General features: G+C 40.7%; 1 protein-coding gene across 2 annotated transcripts in view; it reads right to left on the bottom strand.

Annotated features, from left to right (window-relative positions):
- ICA1 (islet cell autoantigen 1) overlaps positions 1–26,326 on the bottom strand; it is a 136,122-nt gene that overhangs the window by 79,945 nt on the left and 29,851 nt on the right. For both annotated transcript variants that reach the window (XM_054563910.1, XM_054563911.1), the window contains exons 4-6: positions 24,234–24,306; positions 19,060–19,183; positions 14,961–15,159 (exon numbers count right to left, since the gene is read on the bottom strand). In XM_054563910.1, coding sequence (XP_054419885.1) covers positions 14,961–15,159; positions 19,060–19,183; positions 24,234–24,306 — 396 coding nt within the window. The remainder of the gene's footprint in view (positions 1–14,960; positions 15,160–19,059; positions 19,184–24,233; positions 24,307–26,326) is intronic.

Genomic DNA, 26,326 nt, shown 5'->3' with positions numbered 1-26,326 from the left:
ACAAGTCTACAAGTCCCCACCATGCACGCTCATAAAGAAACCACTTTGGATCTAAAAAACGTGTGTGTAGAGATGACCTGAGTGAATTTATAACCCCTCCCACTGACCATGCTGCATCCTGCAGGACATTGAGGAAGTTACTTAACCTCTCTCAGCTTCAAATCCCCAGCTGTGAAGAGGGGACCTTGGTGTCTACCCTCCAGAGAATTTTAAAGGGCCTATTCAAAATGCTTAGAACAGTAGGCAGCACATGATAAACTTTTAATGATATATTTGTTAATTTTGTTGTTATTTCTACTAATGTATTCAACATCAAAGTTTCTTTTGTCCTATTCAAGAATGGCTGGACATCTGTCAAGAAATGATGAAATACTATATTCCTGACATTCTTTATTCATAATTTCATAGCCTCTCCTGTATCCCATAAGCACAGAAATGTCATTCTGGGACAAATGACATTTGAGAATTACAATTTTCATACCATCCTTGACTTTTCCTCAACATGTTGGTACTTACTCAGAAAGTAAGTCAGAGCCCAGGCAGTATTTCTTACGAATAACGTGCGCTGCACCAAACCACAGAGGAACATGACGGCCCCGTTGTAGGACCTGGTGGTGAAGGTTTTTCTGTCTCAGGCTGCGCTAGTCCTGAGAGAGTGAACCACCTTCAGGCAGCAGACAAGCCACATGACTGCAGATGGATGTGGCAGGAAGGATTTATTTGTGATGCTGTAAGCATTTTTTTTAAACATGCCTATCAGGGCACTAACTGTGTCAGACTGCACTTGGAAGATTCCCTGTATTTAACGTGTATAAATTAATTCTCAGAATTGTTTGCTGCGTGCCCACAGAGCAGCATGATCTTGAGTAATCAATTCGCGATATTAACTAACCTGGGGCTCCATTCGAGCTCTTTTAGTTTTCTGAGGCGACAGGGAGAACACTGAGGAGGAGTTAGTTGAAATTGGAGAAAAGATTTAATTAGCAAGGTTAATATCGATTGTAGATGAGCAAAGTATATCTGAGTGTCTGTGGTACACAAATCTCTAGGCTCTAGGGCTTAAGCAAACATGTGTCGTAAACACCACAAAGCACAGTAATGATTCATTTAGTAGAATTCCTGGGAATGAAGTGATTTCATTTAAGCAACTTCTCCATATAATTCAAGTTTACTTCTCCATATAATTCAAGTCTATGATAAAAGAACTTTAAAAATAAGAAATCTACACTCAACAGACATCTGCCTTCTTTAATGTCTATGTTGTTAAATATAGAAAAACCACTTTTTTTGATGGATCAGTCATCGCTGTGAACATCAGCTATTCTGTGGTGATGTGTTGTGAAAATGTCTCACAGTGTGATCCATGGACCCCAGCAAGGGAATCAGCTGGGAGTTTGTTAAAAATCAGATTCCTGGTCCCCATGCCAGACCTCATAAATCAGAATCCTTAGGTGGGACCCAGGATTATCCTTGACCAACTGGCTTCTTAGAGATTTCTTAGACTCAACTTAGGCCAGAAAGACCCTAACCCAGGGTTACTTGGATATATAAGATGTCCTTTATTACCGGAAATGCTAACTTTCTGTGCCTACTTGCTGTAGGCCCTCTGTTACTTTCCTGTTATAAGTAAATATCTTTCAGTAGTGTACAGGCTTTTAACCTACCAGTCCATGTGTACAGGGTCCGTGAGTGGGGTGCTAGCCTCTATGATGTGTCCTTTCCCTTTATAAGCCTTTGACCACCATTCAGACTCCAGGCCCTGGGGTTGAACTACACGCAGGATTCAGGCACCCATGCTGGAGGCCAGCCATTTCGCCTCAAAAGGGCACTCAGAACCAGCTAGAACCTAAGACATACTCAAAGCTGAATACAGCAACGCCACTAGATGTTCAAAGAATAGACACATTGATGGGCTTCTTGGTGAGAAGGGAAAAACATCTAAATACTCCTTAAGGGTGATGGTAAAGGAGCCCTTGGGGCCAGAGAAAATGAGTAAAGAGGATACAGAAAGTGCTGGAAGAGTGGTTGCTACTTCACTGCACAGCTGGGTCTCAGCCACAGAAACACGTTCTCCCACCGTGGCTCAGCACGACACACAGGCCGACTTACTGGATTAGGAGGGACTCAGGGCAGAAGTGGTGGGAAGAGCGTTGCCCTTGGCACCAGAGGGCTTCGGTTCATATGGGTGGCTCTGGGTCAGACGCACGGCGCCTGTGAAATGGGACAAGTATTCATGGAACCACTGTGTGGCCTCAGTGAAGGACCAATTATGAGACAACATTGTAAACTGAAGAGCATCTTACAAATATTTAATCAGAAATTGTCTGCATTATGTACATGTTTAAGCAGCTGCTACATCTATCTATAAGGCAGAATGCTAAGAAAAATCTGAGGCTGGGAAAATTTCAAATGTGTTAAATACCTTGCATAAATGAACCTATCACATAGTTCACTGTGGAACTTAAATAGCTGTTGTTTTTTTTTACTATAAAAATTATACTTAAAAAAAAAGAGTAGTATTTTGGCATTTGCATAACTCATGTTTAACGTTTTCTTAAAGTATGTTGTTCTTATTTTCTCGATTGAAGAATAAGTGAAAAGGTTGATCGAATCTTCATTTTCTTTTCTTTTTATCCTTTTTTAAAAATCTTCATTGCATTTATTTTCCTTTACCATTTAGTCCCCTTCCTCCCCCCGGCCCCCAGCAATCACCACGCTGCTGTCCATGTCCATGAGTCCTTTTACCTCAAAATCCTCTATCCTGACAGAACTGAAGATGGTGGGGAAAGTCGAGACATGCCAGGGAGAGAAGAGGAACACGTTGGTCAACACAAAATGCAAAAGGTTTTGCCCCAAACCTAGAAAAGGGAGTCTAACTTAGGAAGCCTCACCATTGTCTGCCCCCACATCACTGCTTCTGGCTGTTACTTTTCATTTTAAAGTGGAAGATGTGCAAAAAAAAATTTGTTTAAAGGCAAAGCTAGTTCTTTCAGCAGAAAATTAAAATTAAAAGCAGACGCAGGCCTGGATAATAAGTACCAATAAAAGCTTAAGCTGACATAGCTTCAATTTACAAATCACTGGCTTTTCCTGGCAGGGCCTGGGGAGGGAGGGTGAGGAACATCGCCTACGCAGCCTGGATGAGGGAGATATGGAAAGCTTTAAAATTAAAGATGCTTTTGACCTTTTACTCTAAAACACTTGATTTGTGGTGACCATGATAAAATTCCAGTGAAACCTGAGTATGCTATGCAGTCTCTGGAAAGCCCCTGTCCTTATGCCTCCCTGTCCTATCTGATTTTGACATGAATACTTTGGTAGTAGGAGCCCAATCCATAATGTGTGCACAAAAAGATGTGTGGTTTAGAATTTGCATGCATGTCAATTTCTTTTTAAACTTGAGCATTTCGGAGGCCCTTGTGGGTGTATTAAAAATAAACCCGTAATAAATAAATCCTAGGAAGCTAGAGGGCTGTAGTTTGATTTATGGCAATTGATATTACTTCTCAAGAGATTTTAATGACAAAATTAGGGCCCACAGGAGCATAAATATTCCTGATTTTCTTGGTAAAACCTGGAAGGCTACCAATAAAAAGTAACTGGTGGAATTGCTAGATTTCAGAAATGTAGTTGAACATAGATTTAGAGAAAAGAGAGAGACATTGTAGGGAAAGATCTTGACTGAGCGTGTTAAATAGCATGAATGAGATTTAGAAGTGAACAATAAACACAGAAGAAGTTATTAAAACCAGCAGAAAACCTCCAAGTTAAGCGATCAAATGTCAGCCTGTAGGATACTGCAACCCAACTCAAAGGCCCTAGTGTGGGCAGAAAATGTGGAGGCTGTTTGCGTTGCAATAGCTGCCCTTTCCCTCTTTGATTCTTTTTTGGGAAAGAATTTTCTCTCCTTTCTCACTGGTGTGAAACACAGAACACATCCCCTCTAGGATGCAACTGAGGGTAATGGGAAAAGTTATCTACTTCCTTTCTCACCTTTTCTTCCTTCGGGTTAAAGCAGAACTCGCTTATTCCAGTTTTCTTAGAACAGTGAAGGCTTTTAAAAAAAGCAGCGATTCTCATCCTCTTTCCTGATTTTGGTGGGTTTCCCTCAGGCATTACTTTTGATCCTTTTATCCCTCAGCAACTTAACCACCTCACATGGCTGACGGCTTCAAAAATGACTCCATCCTCCAGCCTCCTCCTTCCGCTGCCCCATGACATCACCTTTGGAACTCAGCTTCCCCTCTCTGCCTCTAAAGCCTGTCTTCTCTCTTCCCTTTTTATCAAAAACTAAACAAAAACACAGAGCCTCCGCATTTTTGCCCACTTAAGAGTTTTCTGTCATTAGCCCTTTCCTTCTACCAAATCTTATCTGTTCTCATTCTAATCTCATTAATCCTCTTTATTTTTTATACAATTTTTTTTTTAAAGGATAATACAGGCATGTGGCACAAAATTTAAAAGGCACAAGAAGGCATACAGTAAAACTGGGCCCTCATTGTCATCTATGGTCACCTTACCTCCTTTCATGGCACGCCCTACCCCCAAACTAGTTTCCCGCCCCAGGAATAATCACTATTGCCAGGTTTTCCTGCATCTTTTCCCCCCTAATTTAAGAGGGGGAAAAATGAAAGAGAACAAGATCTTAAATGTAATATATTTTACTCCACTAGCTTCTTTTTTGAATTACTTGATTTCAGCTTCCCTGCCTATTTGAGAAATTTCTTCATTTATTTCCCACTTCCCACGCATTAATCTATGGGCTTTTCATGTGGCATTTTCTCCCCATATGCGGTATTTTCCCAGTCTCTTTGCCTGGACCTCTCTCAGAACATGATCTAATACTCATGAATGGTTTTAGCTTATAAGAACACAGAGTCCCACCTCTAAATGCCCAGGAAAAAAAATATTTAAAGGAACAAAGCAGAACCCCCCCAAAACAACTCCATCCCTCAATTTGTTTATATAATTAATCTGTCTTGAGAAGTATCCCTTATTCCAATGTCAGCAGTCACCAGAAAAACCACAGTAAGGAATCAGCATCTAAATGACAATGGTTGTCTCAGAATCACAGCTGGGGAGTGAATTTAAATAGATAGATGGACAGATAGATGGGTAGTTGGATAGAAAGAGCCAATCAACTGTGAAGTGTTACCAAGCCCTAAAATCATATTTCATTTGATGGGAACAACAGAAGCCTGATTAATGCATGTGGGAATTTCATTTCAAAGTTATACCAATGGCCTTTCAAGGACCTGCTTTTTCTTTGGGCTCCCTGAGTTCAAGGCAGATGGGTGGGTTTCATATTTTAGGGCTCCTTTACATAGGTTTCATTGATCTTGTATGGGATAATGTTTTAGCTGGGGATAACTGCTGTGTTACGAAACAATTTTTTTTTTCACTTGGGATACTTATATTATACCTGGACTTGTCCTGAAAGTTTTATGCTTGAAGGGTAGCACACATACTTAAGAATCTGCTTTCTATTTAAGGTTTTAAGGTTTTACTGAAAACTCTTCTAAGGAGGCAAAATGAAGCCCCTCTTTGAGAGGAGCAAGTTGAAAGTGGTGGGGAACTGTGCGCGCTTTAGGGAACAGAGCGCCAACGTGGTTAAGCATAGACTAGGCAACATGAGGACTCCGCTGACCCACTTCCCTCTTAGATTCAGACTGTATCAGTTCTCTGGACGCCAAGGAATCAACAGATATCTTTGTTTTTATAATCCTCAGCAAAGATATGTTATTGATTTTAGAGAGAGAGGAAAGGTGGGAGGAGGGTGATAAAGAGAGAAACACTGATGTGAGAGAGAGAAAGAAACATTGATCAGTTGCCTCCTGCTCATGCCCTGACTAGCAACCAATCCTGCAAGCTAGGTATGCGTCCTGACCAGGAATTGAACCTGCAGCCTTTTGGTGTATGGAATGATTCTCCAGCCAACAAAGCCACCCAGCCAGGGCTCTTTTTTTTTTTTTTTTTTCCCTTTGGTAATTTCAGAACTGTGAATGGAAAATACCAGTGTTCTATTAACTCGTTCTTTTGATAGTTCAAACACTAAAGCAAGGGTAGATTTAGGACTTGGGATACAGGGGATTTGGAGTTGCATTGACAGACAGAAAACATGTAAAACCAATGACAGCCTGTGACTCCATTATGGCGCTAATGCTCTTAAATCATGTTAGAATGCTTTGTTGGGGTTCACACGAGTAATTCAATCATTTTTTAAAAATGCTATTTAAAACTTTTCAATATTCCTTAATGCCAAACAAACACCGAATGTAGGTTTTTCCTAAAGCAATTATGATTTAGTGCTTCCTTTCTGAAATATTAACACTCCATAGCCAATTTATAAATCCAGTCTGATGTAAAAGTGATGATTTAGGCAACCATCAAATCATTATTTTTTTTCCTCCCGTCACTGAAAAGTCTGGTTGCAAAGAAGAATGTAGTTGAAGAAAATTCTTTCTGAGTCTAATAGTAACTTAGAGTACTACAAAGCCACTGGCATTCAGAAAGTGGTAGATATAGTACTCCTGTTTGGTATTATATAAAATCCACATTCTATTTTGTGTATCTAAGTAAACCATTTCTAAAAATGGCTTTGCCATTTAAAATGGTAAAAACCATTTTTTGGAAAAAAAAATAATAATAATAGTACAATGAGATGGATTCCCTAAAGCACAAACATTAGAAAATGAGAGAATAAGAAGACTCGCCAGGAAAGGTGACATCTGAGCTGCTAACCAAAAGGAAGAAGATAACATGGATACGACAGACTTGGAGACAAACTAGAAAAAGAGTAACTGGTAAATCATATTACTCGAAGACAGTGATTTTCCATATAAGCATAATTGAAGATGACACCTACTTCAATAGCTACCCAAAGCAGACGGAGGCAGATGGAACAGGTTGCTGGGGAGAAGGCGGGGGGCCGGGGGAGTGGTACGCTGCCCTGGGAGCCGGCCATGCCTCTGACCCTGCAGCCAAAAGCACAACATGATGAAACGTGGAAATAATGAATCCATCCAGTGGATTCTAATGGCTGAGGCGCTGAGAGGCCTTTCTCGTGAAATGGGCTCATTGCATGGCAGCCTTTTGATCTGGAACCTGATGGTTCTACTCAATCATATCTGGATGCTTTGTACATTATCATCCATGAAATTGTAGAAACCAGGCTTACATGGGACACCTAGTACCCGTAAGGCTTGGGAAGAAAAGCCAGGCAATCTGGCAAAAGGAAAACTACCTCAGGCCAGATCAGTTCACACTACAACTCATGTTTGTCCAGAGTCCACCCTGAAACTTGAGAGTTAAGCAGGCTTTCCCCTGAAACAATCAGAGAAATGCGACATGCAAACACTCAATACTTGTCTCAAGAGAGAAGCAGTCCTCTCTAACCCCCGGACCAAAAAAAAAAAAAAATCTACTTTAAGTCAACACATTAGCTTTTACAGTATTACATATGTTTATTTTTAAAAACTGTACCAATGTTTTCTATTCTTATAGAAATTAGATAATATAAACTATGAATCACTCTATATAGCCAATATCTTCTCGGGGGATCAAATCAAATGATTCCTTGCTTACAAAGCCTGAGTCTCACTTTTATTCAATGGCACGATTAAATTTCATGCAGTAATACAAACATTTATAAGACGATTATGTTTGTTTATTATGTATTTGGGGTTCAAAGGGTGGCCTGGAAGAGTTATTTGCACACCATGTTCAGAGCAACATTATTTATACTATCCAAGAGGTAGAAGCAACCCAAATGTGTCTACTGCTAAACAAATGGATCAATAAAATTGGTATATACATACAATGGAATACTGCTTAGCCTTAAAAAGGAAGGACATCTTGCCACATACTGTAATATGGATGAAACTTGAAAATATTGTGCAAAATGAAATAATCCGGTCACTAAAAGACACATATTGCATGATTCCACTTATATGAGGTAATAACTAAAATAGTCAAATTCATGAAAACAGAAAGTAGCATGGTGGTTACTGGGGGCTGGGGGAGGGGAACACAGGGATTGGTTGTTTAATGGATATTAGAATTTCAGCTCTGCAAGGTGCAAAAGTTCTGGAGATTTGCTGTACAACAATGTGAATATACTTAGTAATGAACTGGACAGTAAAATGTGGTTAAGGTGATACTCTGGACAGGTAGGTCAGTTGATTAAAGCATTGTCCTGTCCAGGCAATGTTGTGGGTTTGACTCCCGGTCAGGGCACATACAAGAATCAAGCAATGAATGCATAAGTGGAATAGCAAATCAACGTTTCTCTCTCTCTCTCCCTCCCACCCCCCACTCCCCTTCTCTCTTTCTCTAAAACCAATAAATAAAATTTTTTTTAATGGTTAAGGTGATAAATTTTGATTGTGTGTTCTACCATAATTAATTTTTTTTAATTCCCCAAACTTCTTAACCTCAACGTGTATTAGAAGTGCCTGTAATTCAGGGGCAGCAAATTCCTTTCTGTGAGGGGACAGAGAGCCAGTATTCTGGCTTTGTGGGCCTCAGTGGTGTCTGACACAACCCCCTAGCTCTGCCAGGGTATTATGAAAGCAGCCGCAGACTCAAGTAAATGAATGGGTATGGTTGTGTTCCAATAAAAAACTTGATTTCCAAAAACAGGCGGCTGGCCTGTGGGTCATAGGTTTCTGAACCTCGCAAAAGTATTAATCTCTAAGTAAGAAATAAACACAATCAGTTTGTAAACACTGAAGGCTCCTCTACCCAAGAATTATGAGTGAAACATTCTTCTTTTCCAGAGTCTAATATTAGCACAAGAGCAACAAGACCAGGCTGACCCAGCAAGACCAGAACTTACTTGAAGTGGGAGGAAAACACCGTACTGACAAAAGGCATGTTAGCTTGCTCTGGGCTCCACTTCTCTACAGATGAGCTTAACAATTTTAGAGCTTAATGATTTAGAGAAAGAATAATAAAAATGTTACGCTGCACTGGGAGAGAGCTTCATGAGCATCTAGTACCTGTCTCTCCTTTAGTGGATGAGAACATTGCAATAGACTTAGAGGCCTCGCCAAGCTGTCACAGCTGTTGTAGGCAGGGCTAGACACAGAGAACAGAGCACAGAGCCATCCCAACTCTGAGCTCATGCACCTTCCTCCGCTCTGTTTCCAGCCAGCCAGCCGGCCAGCCGGCCGGCCAGCCAGCCATCCGCTCTGTGAGAGTTATCTGTTTCATGCACGCTATTCCAAGTGGTCCTGGTTTAACCCTGCAACTAATTTTTGCTATTCACCAAGTTCAGCAAGGGAAATCAATAATGACACACAAAGCCCCAAAGGCCTCATCTCATGAAATTCAGAAATGAAAGCAGGGGTGTAATTATTTGTTCCCTTCCCAATTGTGCCATGTGAAAGTGGCGTGCTTTTGCTATGGCAGTTGGGTAGTATAAAGGAACAGCAACCCAAGGGTGGGGTTTAGCAGCTAGATTCAGTCTTCTTGGGCACCATGAAAAACAGGCACCCTAGTTAAACAACCAAACCAAAACAAACAACAAGCACCCACCAAAACCCAACACATGGAAATGGAGGGTTATGAAACAGATACAAGAAAGAGTGTTAGCTTTACAAAAGGAACTTTCTCCTCGTCCAAGAACTCAATCCGGTTCATAGAATTTTAGAACTAGAGACAGGAGAGACAACAGAGGTCAAGCCCCCCACCCCTTTTATGTATGAATTAAGCAAAGCCCTGAGAGTCAAGGTGCTGCTTAAACAGACAGCACTGATCCATTGTATGGACCCAGAGCTGACATTCTCCACAGTCATTCGTTACAATTTAGTGGGGCAGGGAGGAGTCTCAGCCCTGCCCTTGGCACTGAATCCAAGCAGAACACTGGTTTCAGCAAGAAAGCTGGAAAACCCAGGCAAAGGGAAAGGCCTTTATCACAGAACGGGGAGACGGCTGAGTGGTGATTCGCCTGCAACATCGCTTGGCGTCTCCAGCTCTCACGGGACCTACCCTCCATTGCTAAAAGAGCCCGACCTCTGACAAAGACCAACGATTTCAGCAGTAATTAATGATACTGTCAAATTAATTAACCCATCTTTGTCCACAGGAAAAACCCCTCTAATGTCAATGCTGCTGTTTACTAGTCCTTGACCACACTCTATAGACCCGAATCCTCAGTCAGGACACAGGGACACCACTGACTGATGACCCTAATAAGGCCCCATATCTATTAAGCCACCACCATTTGTTAATAAAACCTTCTCCCAGTAACATATCCTTTGATAATATGACTTTGGTGAATTAACAGCTCTCAAAAATCGAACCCTATTTTAAATAGCTACAAGCCTGAGAATACCAGGGCACCATTCCCATTCCCTACCTTTTAGAAACCCTTCTGAATTATGGTGATGAAACACTAGACAAATGCTGGAGGGTTTCATTTAGCCATTTAATAAATGGCCCTCATTAAAACGCCAGTTTTCTTGTCCTTGTCCATAAGGCCTCCAGCTCATACAAATGCCCACGTATACATTTCCATATTATCTCTTTAGAGGATTCAGAACTATTTTCTTACACCTCACACAGCTTTTATTCCATTTAGAATAATTACCCTCCATCCCACTTCTGACTTTCAAGAAAAACAAGACACTTAATTGACCACAGGAGGACTCTCTCAGGGGCATCGGGCTGCGAAAGCTCTGCCGTGAGCTCACAACTTAAGCTGATGTAATCGGCTACAAGAAGCTGGCTTCTATTTTTAAATTATACCCTTTCACTCTGCCTTCAAAGGGCACATATATCACACGTTGTAACTGCTCATAAAATACTTCATGGTGTAGCCTCCTGTCCATTTCCCTGCTGGGGTGAGTCACACTGTCAGGAGGGGCTTCCAACTGCACGCAGCCGCCCCGCCCGTCCCAGTGCATCTACCGGCTCCTATTATTTGGTCTTTAGGAGAATAGCTACATATGGCCACTCTCCAGGTGTCTTGTTTATCACGGTAATTTTGACAAGGAACAGATGACTAGCAGGGTCCTTCTTGAGGGCTGGGATCAACCTTTCCCACCTCTTTGTATTTCTATCCCCAAATATAGGCACTTACTACATGCTTATTAATGCTGCTGCCCAGGGCTCTGCCATTGGCCCGTGGGCATCAAAGGACACCAGAATGGAAACAGATTATTTACTTCGTTTAATTTTAAGTTTTTCATTCATCATTTCGGTCAGTCTTCCTGTGTGTTATTCAAAATGTTTCTTAGCACTTGGAAAACACTGTGAAAACAGCCTTGATTGGATGTGAAAGTACACTTGATCTTGTTATTTACTTATTTATACTTATTCTGTTCATATCTAAAAAGAATGAAGAGTTCAGCAATTAAAGTTGGCGCTGGGATGGAGTCTGGGAGAGGTCAGAACCATGTGTTTCTTGGGCTACTGCTCCTTCCACGGGCAGCCCATGTCTTGCCTGGATTCATCCAAAAGCCTCCCCCCAGCCCCCACTGCCCCCGGGCTCAAGGCTCCAGCCCTTCACATTAAAATCTGAGTGAGCTACCGATAATATACATTTAATCATGCCCCCCTTCGTGAACTTCCTTCCATCCCCTCCCCCACCCCCAGCCTTCTGGAAGATGTCCCTTTGGCTCTGCTGACCTTTGCTGCCCCTGGTCTGGGCACCACCGTTCCCACACCCACTGTACCTTCTGTACCTTTCAGGTCCTTGTATTTGCAAGCGCTTTTGCCTAAAGGTTTTCATCCAAGTTGCTTCCTCAGCCTAGAGCTCTGCTCTGGTGTCTCTACCCACTCCACACAGGTCCCTCCCACTCACCCTTCACATTTGTTTACATGCCACTTCCTCCAGGCAGCCCTTGTGGGTGGCAGCACGTGCTACCTCAGACGATGGTTCATTGTACTGCACTGTGCTTGCCTGCTCCATCCGCAAGTGACTACACATGACAGGAAGGCAGTGATCATGTCTATATCCTACTCATGGCCCAGCATCCAGTGGCACTTCAATATCATTGGTTGGACGAATGAATGAATGAGTGAGCACACACTAAAGACTGCAATCAAGGGATCCCATCTGTGAGGTAAGAATTAGAATTGTTTCTCCTCAGAAAGTGCGGACTCAACAGAAATTATAGCAAAAGGCTCCTTTAGCCCAAGATTCATCAGTTGAACCAAGACAGTGGCAAGAGGAAGACAGAAATTCGCCACCCCACAGTGTCACCTGAGGAGCCACCCACAGCTTGAGGACTGAGAATTAACACTTTCATGAGAGATTAACAAAGATCTGTTTAACATAGAATCCTAACTGGGACAAAACATAAAAGCTTGCTCAAAGTTAAAGTGCATGTTATGAACTCCACGCAAATAGCCAACTCCACAATTTAAATTCATTCCAAAGAGAACAGCAAGCCTCAAATTAACAATGTTACTTCTTACCTGCAAAACCATACATGTCAATTAAAAAAAAAAAGTCTTAAGGTCACTTGCCTGTGATGGGACTGCTCTCGTGGTTGGAGAAACATGCCTCTGGCACTTCAAGCTCAATGGCTGGAATCTGGCCATCAGTATGAGTGCCTCACACGGGGACAGGTGCTGAGCTGGCCATGGGGACATGGCAGTAAAGAGAACCAGTGCAGTCTCTGTCCCCGTGGAGAGTCCAGCCTCATCATATACAAACTTGCATTTGACTTCTTAAAAACATTCTTTCCACCCTGGCCAGATGGCTCAGTTGGCTGGAGCATCATCCCATACAGCCAAAGGCTGTGGGTTTGATTCCTGGTCAGGGCACCTATGGGAGGCAATTGATCGATGTTTCTCTCTCACATTGATGTTTCTCTCTCTCCCTCTCCTTCTCTCCCTTACTCTCTCTTTCTAAAATCAATAAACACATCCTCCAGTAAGGATCTAAAAAAAAAATTCTCTCCCTAAATCCTAAGTACACCATGTTCTGCTATTAAATTAAATCCAGCACACATGGGGATGGGGTAAGGCATCACTTCAGCTACTTCTGTATGGCAAATAATTTTTTTCAACCATATTTTCCAAAATCAACACACTGATGACACTAAAGAGTGGGTAATGTTTCAACATTCAAACCAAATGACGAAGGGCTTGGTTTCTATTTCATCCTTACACAGCTAGTAACCACCTTCTAAAACAAAACAAAACAAACAAACAAAAGAAATACAATTCCACATGAAATTCTTCAGCCTTCCAGAATAAGTTTACTTTTATTATCTGGCACATAGAATGTGCTCAATAAATGTTTGTTGAATGAATAAATCACAGGAAAAGCATTCCTATGAAGACATCCTTTTTAATTTTAGGTATTTTCTTCAACTTCCCTTTTTCTCTCTTACGAAAAAAATTATGCATAATTTTCTAGGATTCTGACTTTCATCTCCCTGTCTAACCCTGGGCTAGTCACTTAAGATAGGTACTATTTTCTTCACCTATAAAATGAAATCTGTGTCCTGGTTCTTAGGAGGCTTAAAGGATACAGTAGTTGTGAAGTGACGGGCACTACACCCCACAGATAATGTTGAGAGCTCCCCCCACCCGCTTTTTTTAACTCCTCCATTCCATCCCCCACCCTCCCCCAACTCCCAAATAAAGTGTCAAGGGCAAACCCAATGACTTGCCTGATAAGAAAGTCAGGAGGGCCCATCAACATCTAGCTATCAACCCTTGAAAAGTTTTATTTACTAAGTTGCGGCTTGGATTTTCTCTTTTATAGAATGAGTGAGTCTCACTAGCTAATTTATTAAAGGGAATTTTCAGTTCTGATTTCCCATGAGCTCAAAAGCCTGCTTCACCAAGAAGTTAGACGCTGCTAACACGTTAAGGTCATCTATGATCAGAAATAAAATAGACTCTGATTTCCTTCACAGAGAGGGATTCTAAATCACAAACAAGAATGCAACTTGACTTTTAGAAGAATTTGTATGAATCTAATACTTGAGTCAAGAATTGGTGACCTGATTCTTAAGCAACAGAAGGTCTCTCCTCCCCCACACATCCCCCATCCAACACATCCCACACACCCCATACATCTAGCCTCCTGCAAACCAGCGGGGCTTCCCATTCACAGCTCTGCAATGATGAACTCAAAAAGAAATCTAGAAATTTTGAGCAGTATAACTGAATTATTTGAAAGGACAGTTGATACAATATTATATCAAATCTAACATTTGCTTTATTTTTTTTAATTTCACACCCTGAAATATATCTAAGTCGACCAAACAAAGAACCCAAGACTATATACACAACAAAAATTTCTCTGCACTTCATAAATACTAAGTGCATGACTGCCATCTAGTGATGAGATGTATCCTTGTTTGAAAACATCTCCAAACAGCTAAACTGACCCAAGGTAATTAAAAAAAACCAAGGGAACAGTGTTCTCTGGTGCTCACTAGTTATTTCAGGAAAATTTAGGAGCATACCTATCTCCTCAGCTATATATTTTCCTCAGACAAATTTCTGAAGAAATTTATTTCAGATGGAGTCAATAGGACAATATTTAAATCCTACAACAAAGCCCTACAGCTTCTGAACCAATTCACAAAACAAAGGAGATCATTCTATTAATTTTAATATTCACTAGCAATAGAAAAAAGATTTCCACAATAGCCTGTTCTCACCTTCCAGTTTCATTTGATCTAATCTTGATTAGTTATGCATGAAAAAGCATTTAAAATGACAATCTTACAAAAAGTGCACATTATATGAAAATCTGACTTCAATTAGAAGCGGTAACTAAGTCCCAGCAATTTCCAGCTGTCTCTTCACTCTTATCCTTAGAGAATTATAGATCACATTAATTGGTATTCTGTCACATAAAAAGACACCAGCGATGATTAATTGCATCCTTGGTGCTTTTGAGTTATGTCTTCTTCAGTAGAAGGACTGAAATCACACCTCATTACCTTCCAGCAGGTACCCCTTTTGGTCACCCTCATCAAGTCTCCTACCTTCCTGAACTTCTCCATTTGCTTGTAGAGGTCTGGATCAAGCTCCTGTGACACGTCCTTCATCCACAACAATGCCCCTCTGTATTCTGTCCGGCACTGCTCCATGCGGTTCACCGTCAGCCAAGTGTCTGAGATGGCCCGGTGCCGAAAAGTCTCCACCTCTTGGTGAAATCGACACAAAGGATTTCGCAAGGCCAACCTAGACCAAGGATAAAGCCCCAATTTTGAAATTCAGCAGGCTAGTGACTGTAATCATCGATAATTTACCAATCTTAAACTCATGGGCATAGCACAATGCCTGGGACATAGACAATGCCATGGAAGCGTCTGACAAGGTATAACTGAAATGTGAACTGATGAGTCAACCAGAGATGATGAGCCACGTACTCCTCGCTTGGGTTACTGTTACTTCACTGTACTATTGGGAAGTCTCTCCATCAGTATTGTTGGGCGTGGCCTCGTGCCTGGGCACAGAGTACTCGTCCGAAGCTGGAACCAATCCTGTGTGAATGGAGAAAGGCCAAGGACTAACCATTTTCCGTGTCTACTCTGGGCCACGCCCTGCCTGCGGCTCCTCTACGCCTGGCCCTTTGAGGAGGGACGACCTGTGTGTGGAGGGGGTTGCCCTGGCCACTGTGGATTGCTCTCCAAAGGCCTGGGCATCTGCTGCTTGTTCCAACAGTCAGAGGATGAAGCACATGCAGAAGCAAAAGGCCTCAGAGTGGGGAGGAGAGCATGCACGGAGGGTTTACTGTGTTAGGCGCTTTCAGAGATGAACCTCTATGAAAACACAAAACTCAAGCCTACTATACCAGACATGGAAGTACATCATACAATAAAGGGGGCGTAAAATAATTATAATATTGGTCATACCATACCATCACTTATTCAGCAAAAATATTAATAAAGCTTGATGCATATCAAACTTTGGACAAGATGGAAAGACGAAAAGAACAGTATTTTGGGGGGAAAATACTGCTCTTTCCATCTTCCTACCCCAAACACTAATGCCAGGTGAATTACATTCTTAAAAAAAAAGTCGCCTGCATGAAGTTGCAGGGCAGAGGTTTAAAGAATAAAAATAAGATGAATATTTGCATTTCAATTTAAATTCAAACATCTCGGTGGAGGGGGCAATGGCGTTAGCAAGCAGAGGTCAGCCCTCGGCTGCTGCATCAATGTTTGCACTGCCTCCCATGTGCACAGCATGATAAGATATGGATATGGCAATGAACAATTTAGAAAAAAACCCTTTCACTATTTTCTTTAGTTTTTTTCCTTTTGTCTATAAAGCACTGTATTTAAATATTCAGCACTCCTTAAAAACAGCTTGTTCACATCGTCCTACCCAGGGGTTGCAAGTTGTTTTCAAAGACATATTGTGCCATAAAGTAAGCCTGTGCTTCACCCCACTGGGTTAAATTTAATACTCGCTATTTGTCAAACTTGAATGAGCAGTTGTAGCAATGACTGCCAAGGAACCCAGCAAAACAAACGCTGATGTGGAGGTGTATAAAATTGAAGACTTCTATTGAAAGAGAGAAAGAGTCCTCAGCTGTCTCCCTAAGGGTCCTGTTTACTTCTGGACTCTTTTTTTTCCTCTTCCTTTAGATTTTGCCACTTTTCCTAAACTGGCTGAAAGGAGTCTTGTGAATAAAATACTCCCCATTTCTCTGACGGTTGTAAAGTTGGACCAAAACTTTTGAAGATGTAATGACATACTGATAGAGATTTAAGATCTTGAAGAAAAGAAAAAGGTATATATAAGCACCTCATTTTTTTTCCCTGTCCTTGCTGCATATAAAATCAGAAAGGTGAACAGTTCTTCACTTGTGATACCAGGGACTGAGTCCAGGCCAAGGACAAACTCAGGAACCAGAACCATCTAATTGCAGTGAAAGACTGACCCGCATTTTTACTCATGAAGATCTGCCCAACAGGCATAATTAATAAAGTGCCTAAAGGTCTACTCCAAAGACACTTATCCTTCAGTAGGTAAAGGTGGAAGTGATGGAACTACTGCACTGGTGCATGGATTATGGCGTATGTGGAGGATGGAATACTATGCTACAATTGTTAAAAATACATGTATATATGGACATAAAAAGGTGGTTAGTGCTATCTGATCAGAAAAATCAATTTGCTAAATAATGCAATGCTATACAAAAAGTGTATGGTACTATGCTGCTTATATTGAAAACAAATTCTGGCATATCCCAAAATATGCCCATTCAAGGTCTGAGAACTAATTTCATGCGAGTGTATGTAACCCTCCTCCTTCCTCTCGCGCAGAAGGACTGGTTTGGAGTTCCCATGCCTGGTGAGTAGCTGAGTGCCCTGAAACCAGAGATGTCCTGCAGGAGGCCACTTTCCAAACTGCAAAGTTGTCCACGCTGCATTCAATTATGGATAGAGGACAGATTGCTAGTTTACAGTAGCAATACTTTCGTGTATCATTTGCATTGTTTTTGTTGATTCCTTTTACTGTTTTTATCTGTATACGAAGGTTAGATTATATAAATTTAGGGCGCTAAATGTGTGCTGTGTGAGATATAATTAGGTATACAAGTATGAAAGGGTATGAAAGGGTACCACTGGTTAGCCATATTGTAAAATAATCGTGTGATCAGTAATGGTAGCTTTTGTAGGGATGTGACCAGGGATTTAGTGTTTTCATATAAATGGGTGTTAATTTTGGCATGTGGGTTTATATAAGACTTTCCCACTGAAATTAGTAATAATTATATGCTTAACATATGAGAATATATGAAAGATTTTTCAAGAATCAATATCCTTGTAAAACTGTGGAAAGCATATATAATAGAAAGGGTCAAGGGGTTAAAAGTGGACCATCTCTATTAAAACTTTAGTTGTTTTTGATTTCTGTCCTTTCTATTTTTCTGTTTTTAAAGTTTTCTAGAATGAGTATTATTTTTTTAATAAGAAAAACAGTTATAATAAGATTAAAAGGTGCAATTAAAGGTTATAAAGAAACTTTTCTTGGAAAACTGGGGTAGAGAACCATTAGAAATGGTTTCATTCAACTAGGAAAGCTGGCATTGCCCACAAGGCCAGGGTCCAAATGTCATTACGAAGAACCAAAACGCCCCGGAGCGGGACAACTGGAAAACTGATGAGATTGGTCTCTTTCCTACCCCACCCTCCTTGGTTTTCACAGGGAGGCTTGTGTAACAGGCCTGCTCTCGGCCCACAGGGAGAGAAAGCAGTAAGGAGAAATTAACTGGGGAAGAAATTGTTGGACAACCTAACTGAAATTTTTGTAGCCTGAATACTTTTGGAAAATACCTATAGGCTTTTTTTTAGGTATAATCCTGCCTCATATTAATGAGTGATACTTTTGGAGGCTTGTTAGTTAGTGGTGCACGAGGGGGAGAGGAGTAGCAATTTCTCAGACCCCAAGTACAGCTAGATGCAGGGGCTCCTACTTGTCCTGTACTGATGGTACAAATGCAGCACGAGAGTGTTAAAGAGAGAAGTCACTGATCTAGCACAATTTTCTCTGCACCAGAGCTTCTCAAACTTCAATGTGTTATCGAAATCAACTGGGGATCTTGTTGAAATGCAGATTGGGACTCAGCAGTTCTGCGATGGGGCCTAGATTCTGCATTTCTAACACGCTCCCAGGTGGGACTGCTGATATAGCTGTCCAGGGTCTGAGCAGAATGGCTCAGAGCATCTTGAACAACACCGCTCTCAAGTTAATTGGTCCACTGAGAGCAGAGGAGGAACCCTTCCATCTGATCTCCGGCTTTGATCAGCTGCTGGAAGAGGACCAGACTGATTGCTATGAGAAATGCTCAAGATCAAATATAAGTCTTGCACAGCCCTCAGTGATCAGCGTATAAAATGCCCTCTAGACCAGAAGAAATGTGAAAAATTTTAATATGGAGGGGAAAAAAGCATACCTGTTATATTAATCAGGAAATAAGTACAAACAGACTAACAACTGAGAACAGAATAGCGCATCAGTCTCAGGCAAGAGCCTTCTAAAGAACACTGGCCAATTCCCCTTCGTGAGTAAGTGGGTTCCACATTCTCAGCAGATGCCCCAAACAGAACTCAAAGGAAGGCCACACACCTTTGCTGGGAAGAAAAGCAGAGGGCCTTTCCTGTTGCTTGCATCATTTTTCCTGCTCTGGTTTTATCTTGGAAGCCTTGGGCTCGGAGAAATTTTCCCAGTTCATTTTCTTCTTGGGACAAGACTGATGAAGAAAAGACCAAAAAGAGCCATGAACAATGAGCATTTTTATCACAGAGAGGAGAGAGACAAATCACAAGGTCCTCTCTCTTCTAGAGTCAAAGGCGAGGTGAAATTAAATCCAAGCGACAGCCTACAAGGTATGCTCCCTGCCCCCTCCATTTAACGTTCAGCCTGTTCTTCCATTTACAAAAAACGAGAGATCGAGTTCACTTGAGTACATCTGTCCATGCGCTTGGTGCCCTGTAATTAGAACCAGAAAATGACCTCTGCACTGAAAAGCGAGCCGATAATGTGCTGCTTCAAGCTGAAATGAAAAAGTTGAGTTTGTCGAGTACGACTGTGGGAATGTGCGGAGGCTGCCTCCAGTGGAGGGCTGGCTTCCTTCTGGTTTTCTCTCTTGCTGGCTTTTTTGATCTCTGCTTTCTGAGTCACATTCTACTTGATTATAAAGCAATTCAAACACCTTATCCATGACCTAGGTTTTTGGTCAGTGCGAGGTGAGGGGAGGATGAGGAGTCAGGGTGGGTAGATTGATGGCTTGGTGAATTTTTTAAATGCAGAGTTGGAACCAAATCTGAATTGGTTATGCCTAATCCTGGCCTTTTTTTTTTTTTTTTTAAAATTGATGTATAACTGACATACAACATTATATTAGTTTCAGGTATACAACATAGTGATTTGATATTTATATTGGTCCTTATTTTTGAAGACACTCTTGGATGGCACTTTTGGAGACGGTGGCTGGTTCAAGCTTTCTACAGATTGATTTGGCAGTAAATATAAATGTCCCTTTTGACATTGCACTTCTGTTAGGAGTACACCCTAAGGAAGCAGTAAAATAGGCACAAAGAGGTGTATACAGAGATAATTATAACATCCTTATTTGTAAGAGCAAAACGCCTTTTTTTCCCTGTAGAAGAGATGGTTTCATCAAACACAGAGCATGCGCACAGTGAGCAGCGGGCTCTGATGCAGCCCTCACCCTGAATGCACACTCCGCAACGCCCGAGCGCAGGGTAACACCGAGCTCCCTGGAATGTGGCATTTTGCTCTAAACACAGTATTCGCTATGGACCTACTCAGAATGCTACTATTCTACATTTCTGTATTGTTGCTTTTTATACATCATGTGTTCCTAAAACTGCTTTTTAAATTTTATCTTTATTTATTTTTCCAGAGAGAGGGGAAGGGAGAGGTGGGGAGAGAAATGTCGGTGTGAGAGAGACACATCAATTGTTGCCTCTCACATGCACTTCCACAGTGACCAAACCCGCAACCTAGGTATGTGCCCTGACCGGGAATTGAACCTGTGACCTTTTGGTTCACGTGATGATGATCCTAACAACAGAGCAACATCAGCCAGGGCTAAAGCTACTTTTTAAATGCTACTAGAGCTCTTCATTTTCATTTTCATGAACCATCCAGACTTCTTTGAGAATGCACCCCATTCCTGATACAAATTCTCCAACAACGGCTATAGAATGTTAGCCAGGAACCACAAATCCAAAAGTGAAGGTTAAACTCTCTACTGCTTCCTTTTTAATTTGTGACTGTGGCTACACATTCTAGAGAAGAAGAGACTTCATGAATCCATTCTTCCCAAGACATGAATGAATGACTACCATTCTTCCTCTTCTGTCTTTTTGACTTCTGTCAAAGTCAAGTTTATTGGACAAAGCCCAGCTGCACAGCTAGTTCCTCTTTGAAATAGTTGATCCATATTTCTCTATGACAGCAATGTCCTCTGAGCATCTGGTATTGGAGAATTTCGCATGAGACTCTAAGCTTTCTCAGGACAGGAACCTCATGCAACCTAGGGATTCTCCAGGTAAATGTCTGTGAAACTGAATTAGCTATAATTTTTCCCTTGTTATCCCTGTGCATTTTGTTTCACTTTAAACGTTTGATATTTATGCCATGGTTCTATGAAGCTTTAAAAAGTTCTTATAATTATAAGAAGTTTTGGTGTGTTTTTTTTTATCTTTCATTCCTTCTTCTCTTCACTTACTAATGTGAGACTCCCTTAATCACACAATGAATCTTTCCCTGTGGAGAACAATTTCACATTTTTGTTCATAATAGCATGAGGTTACTGTTGCCTTTTTTATCTTGAAGCCTCAAGTCATGTACAAAAGAACACATTCAGCTTAAGGCTGGGAAGAAACCAATTCATGGAACCTGAATGATTACATGACATATACTCTTTCCTAAATAAACCTAAGAAGGTTGAAAAATCATTTTTGATCACTTGGTGTACTTGAGGATTGAACTTGGGGGAGGGGAGTAAACGGGTTTCAATTTAAGAGCTAGACTCTGATTAACTGGTAATACTGCTCAGAGGGTGGTGGAAAAAGTGTTCTGTCGGACTCCAGGCTGGATTACTTAGTGATGGCCCTCATTTTCTAAGATGTTCATTTCTTAATATTAATTTTAAAAATTCAAATACTGAAATTAATTGATAGACATTTAAAATTCTTCTAAGGTAATCGATAACTTACAAGTTTATACTTATAAGTTTTCACTTTACTGGCGCTTACAAATTCAGCGACAAATAAAAACCTATTCATATTTAATTGCTGATTAGATTTTCAGATGTGCCCCAAAAAAGGCAACTAAAGAACTATAAAAGCAATGAGCTTGGCGGCATTAATTCGCTCAGCACAGAGTGAATTAATTTATAGATGCACGAGGTACCTGCTCTAATGAAGCTTACATTCAAGCAGCAGGAGATAGAAAATTAAGGAAAATACATAATCACAAATTCAGTATCAGAGAGAGTAAGAGAAATTAGTAGCTGCTTTTGACTGGTGGTCATGGAAGGGATCTCTAAGCAGGGGACCAGGAAGGAGAGCCCTGAATGACAGGAAGAGGCCATTCTTGAGACGACCAGGACAGGGACGCTCCACATAGAGGAAATGGGGAGGGTAAAATGCCTCAGGTCCCATAGTGGGTAAGGACAAAGGTGGCTGGAGCAGTGAGCTGGGCCCAATCACGTAGGAATTTCTAAGCCATGGTATGGAAGTTTGTGTCTTACTGTAAGTGCTACTGGAGGCTTTTCAGCAGAAAAGCAGTATGTTCCAATGTACATTTTTAAAAACGTTTAATTTTGAAATAATTCTGAGCTTATAGAAAAACTCTAAATGGAATCCAGAGTCCTGTACACCCTCCGTCAGCTTCCCCTAATGTTGGCACGATGATCACAACTAGGAAACGAACACAGGTACAAGGCTGCTGACTGAACCCCAACCTTATTTGAATCTTACGAATTTTCCCATTAATGTCATTTTTCTGTTCCAGGATCCAGTCCAGGATCCCATATTACACTGAGCTGTCAAGCGTCCTTAATCTCCTTCAATCTGTGACAATTCTCTATCTCTTGTCTTTCGTGACCTTGATGCCCTTTAAAAGTACTTGTCAGGTATTGCGTAGACTTTCCCTCAATATGGGTTTGTCTGAGTTCTCAGGTTAGACTGGGGTTACAGATGTATAGGGAACGAACACACAGGTGGAGGGCATGAGGTCAGGGCTGTGAGACATCTGCGCACATCACCACTGGTGATGTTCAGGTCGATCACTTCTTCTGGGGCTGTCTATTGGGTTTCTCTACCATAAAATTTTATTTTTTCCCCTTTTGTAATTATTAAAAATCTTGGCGGGGGGATACACAGGACTATGCCGACATCCAGTTTCTCCTCCAATTTTCATTCACAAATTATATCATCTTTAAGTGCATCCTGTCATAATTCTTACTGTGGTGTTTGCCTCATGCTGAGTTTGTGGCTCCCTCATTCTTTCTATATTTATTAATTGGAGTTATTTTATCAGGAACAAGCTGTTTCTCCTTTTTGTTCGTCTATTTGCCCATAAACTTTATGGATATTTGTTTTACTTTACGGGCTATAGTCCAATACAGTCATTATTTATTTTGTTGCTCAAATTGCCCAGCTTTGACCTCTGGAAGCTCCGGGAGAGCGAACCGATTGCTCTCTGTCTGCAGGGGAGACAACGGCCGGGAGGAGGTAGTGAGCCAGTCAGGAAGCCGACGCAGCACATCGAGAGAGCGACGGTGGCGGCCTGAGCTAGGATAGTGGCAGTGATGGTGAAGACAGGAAGGAGACCTGAATGCTATTTAGGTGACGAAATGGACCTGTAATTGAGACTGACTGAATGTGGGCAGAGAAACGGTAGGGGTGTGTGTGGGTTGTGTATCTCGACTTCCTCACTGCTCAAGGCTATGGAGGTACAGCCCTGGAAAAGTCTTAGCTCAAACACTTAGTCAATGGTAACACAGATAATTTACAGAATTCTGCCTGTATGTCCTAGGATTTTGTACTTATCCCCAAATAGTCTTAATGAAAGATTACTAATGAAGGAAAGTGACCGATTATTAATTTGTGATTATTGGAAAAGGGTTTGACAGCCATCAGAAACAGAAAAAGTTCCCATTTAGTCTCAGAAATATAGAAATTATGCTATTAAATCATGTACAAAAAAACAAACCCAGACTAACATACAACTTGATATTTAGCATGTCAGAGATAACTTTGTTGGTAATGATTTTAAGACAGGATCACCACAGAAAAGTCATTTCCTAATAACCCAACATCCAACATAAAAATGTTGAGGAAGCATTGTCACTAAAGCGTTGTCAATGAATTAACCACATGTGCCTTCTCTCTCCATTTGGCCATTTTATAAAGAGCAACATTTCTATAAGAGAGCCAAGGCAATTAAACATTTTTTTTTAAAAATCCCAAGATATAAAAACAGAAAACTTTTTTATAATTAGAAAAATAAATAGCATGACTTTCATGGGAGACCTAATACAAAATTCTTTTATTATGGTACTTGCATCAAAAGATAACGGCCTATGTAAAGGATTTCTGATAAAATTATTCAAGATCCTCCTTCCTACCACCTAAAGAGCAAAGACAGACACCTGTAACTAGTAGTTTCTTTGTCTTACTTCCTAAACATATGCAATGATACAGTAAGACAAAATATCCTATTTTTTACTAACTGATCAACATTCATACTTATGGTATACTTACAACATATTCTCTTTTGATAGAGTACAATTGCTTTAGACAAGTCCAAACAGGTTCTCTGAATTGAGTGAAACAGCTGTAACAAAAATACAAACAAAATGCTAAATAAGACAGCAATGAAATTTAAAAAAATAATTACACTGAACATAACCATAGTGTTTGATTTGCCCACTAAAAACAAGATCACATGCCTAAGTATGCTTGATGTTATGTGGGGTAGTACACATAAACTGCAACCAGGGCCTTCTAATATGCTCCTATTATTCTGTATTTATTGGAATTCATCATCTCTGTGATCTAAATTAAGATCTGCAGAGCAATGATTTCCTCTAGACAATTGCAATAATAGCTGAAAAACAGAAATCCTAAGTGAAGGGCCCAATTAGAAGACTTGGTAAACCAGAGACCCAATATTCATTCATAATCTAATTTATGTCTTTTACCACTTGCCATCTTCTTTTTTTTAATGGAGACTCTGTCAATTAAGCATCATATTTAAAACATGAAATTAGCTTAGTTTGTAATCTGAATGTCTTTGATGGCATGCTAAAACAACTCCATAAAAAGCAAACAAAAATCAATCAGCTGTATGTTTGTCTATTTAGAGGACATCTGGCAAAATGGAGTTCACCTAGCAGCCCCATCACTCCTTATTTTCCCAGTGATTTCATAAAATATACAGAGAAGAAATGGAATGTCATGCTACAGCCATAACAGAGGGAATTAAGGGGAAAGCAGGCGGGCTGTACTTTTAACTCATGGTGGACCTGGTCTTGCATCAGAAATGGAGAGATCTCAAGAGAAGATGGAACAGATACTTCAAACTCTTCCTCCCGCTCAGAGCTCAGGTCTGGCAACAATTAGAAAACCTGGAGGACAACAGTCTGCCCCTGAAGAGCTACCCAGTGCGCCAGGGCAAAAGTCTCCCTTTCTCTCCTGCTGAGCTTACTGGCCCTGGTGATGTAGCAAGTATGTCCTGGTGTTAGAAAGCACTTCACTATTTTAGTCAAAACAGATGATCTGCTTCGTAATATATATCACCAAATTAATATAAAGGGAGGCTTACATCTGTACGTAACAGACCAAAAGTGTTCCCAGGAATGCTTACTATGATAAAACTTGGACACAATGAGTATGCATTTTACTAAATGTCATTTCACTATCATGCATCCTCTACCTGCTTAGAAAAGAAAAACAAAAATAAAAAACAAACCCAAAAAACCCCCCTGAAAACACAACCACCCATTTACCATAAAACAAAACAGGAAATCAGCAGTCTGAACCTGTTCCTTCACAAATGCTTGATATCAGTATTCTGGGTCACAAACCACAAACATAAGGAAATTCAAAAAAGTGTGTTTAGGATTCTGATCTGTTGTTACTGCTCACTTTTTAAAAACTGAGGTATAAATTAAATGCAATAAAAGGCACACCTATGCAGTGTTAGTTCTGTGAGTTTGACAACTGTACCCATTCTTGTAACCACACCTAAAATAAGATAAGAAACATTTCCACCACCTGGCCAGTCTCCTCTGCTGTGGCACCTGAAAGACTTCTGTCAGGTTAGTTTTGCTTGTGTTTGTATTTATGAGCTATTTTTGAGAAAATTATTTTATTAACAAGAAATTTGGACAAATATTTAAACCCAGGGCAACATTTCTACATTAACTTCCCAACAGATTGTAATGAAATCCGACCATTATTGTCGCTTGGCACACAGCTTTCTGTGCCCGCAGAATAAAAGTTCTTATTTCATAGGCTTGCCCTGAATGGCTAACAGTGTAAAACCATATCAATATGGTCTGCACACCATTTCCATATGTTTGATTGATGGAATCCAGTCTCTCTATAAATGTCAACACCAGTGTTAACATTTCTGCAACAGAAACCTCTATCATGTGTAAAATTATTAGTCACAACTAAGTACTTTGGGTGTTCTCTGTCTAGGACAGCCACTGTTTTTATTAAAATAGAGTTGATTCAGTAAAAATGCTGCTGCAAGAGTCTAAATATAAATATAAAATTGCTGTAATGTGTTTAATGTACTAATAATTAACACATTCCTTTTTGAATGAGGCTTGTATTTACTAGGGTGT

The sequence above is a fragment of the Pteronotus mesoamericanus genome, unplaced genomic scaffold, assembly GCF_021234165.1.
Source record: "Pteronotus mesoamericanus isolate MK-2021 breed Mesoamerican mustached bat unplaced genomic scaffold, CSHL_Meso_final scaffold_85, whole genome shotgun sequence".
Taxonomy (NCBI): domain Eukaryota; kingdom Metazoa; phylum Chordata; class Mammalia; order Chiroptera; family Mormoopidae; genus Pteronotus; species Pteronotus mesoamericanus.
This window is presented reverse-complemented; position numbering and strand designations above follow the sequence as displayed.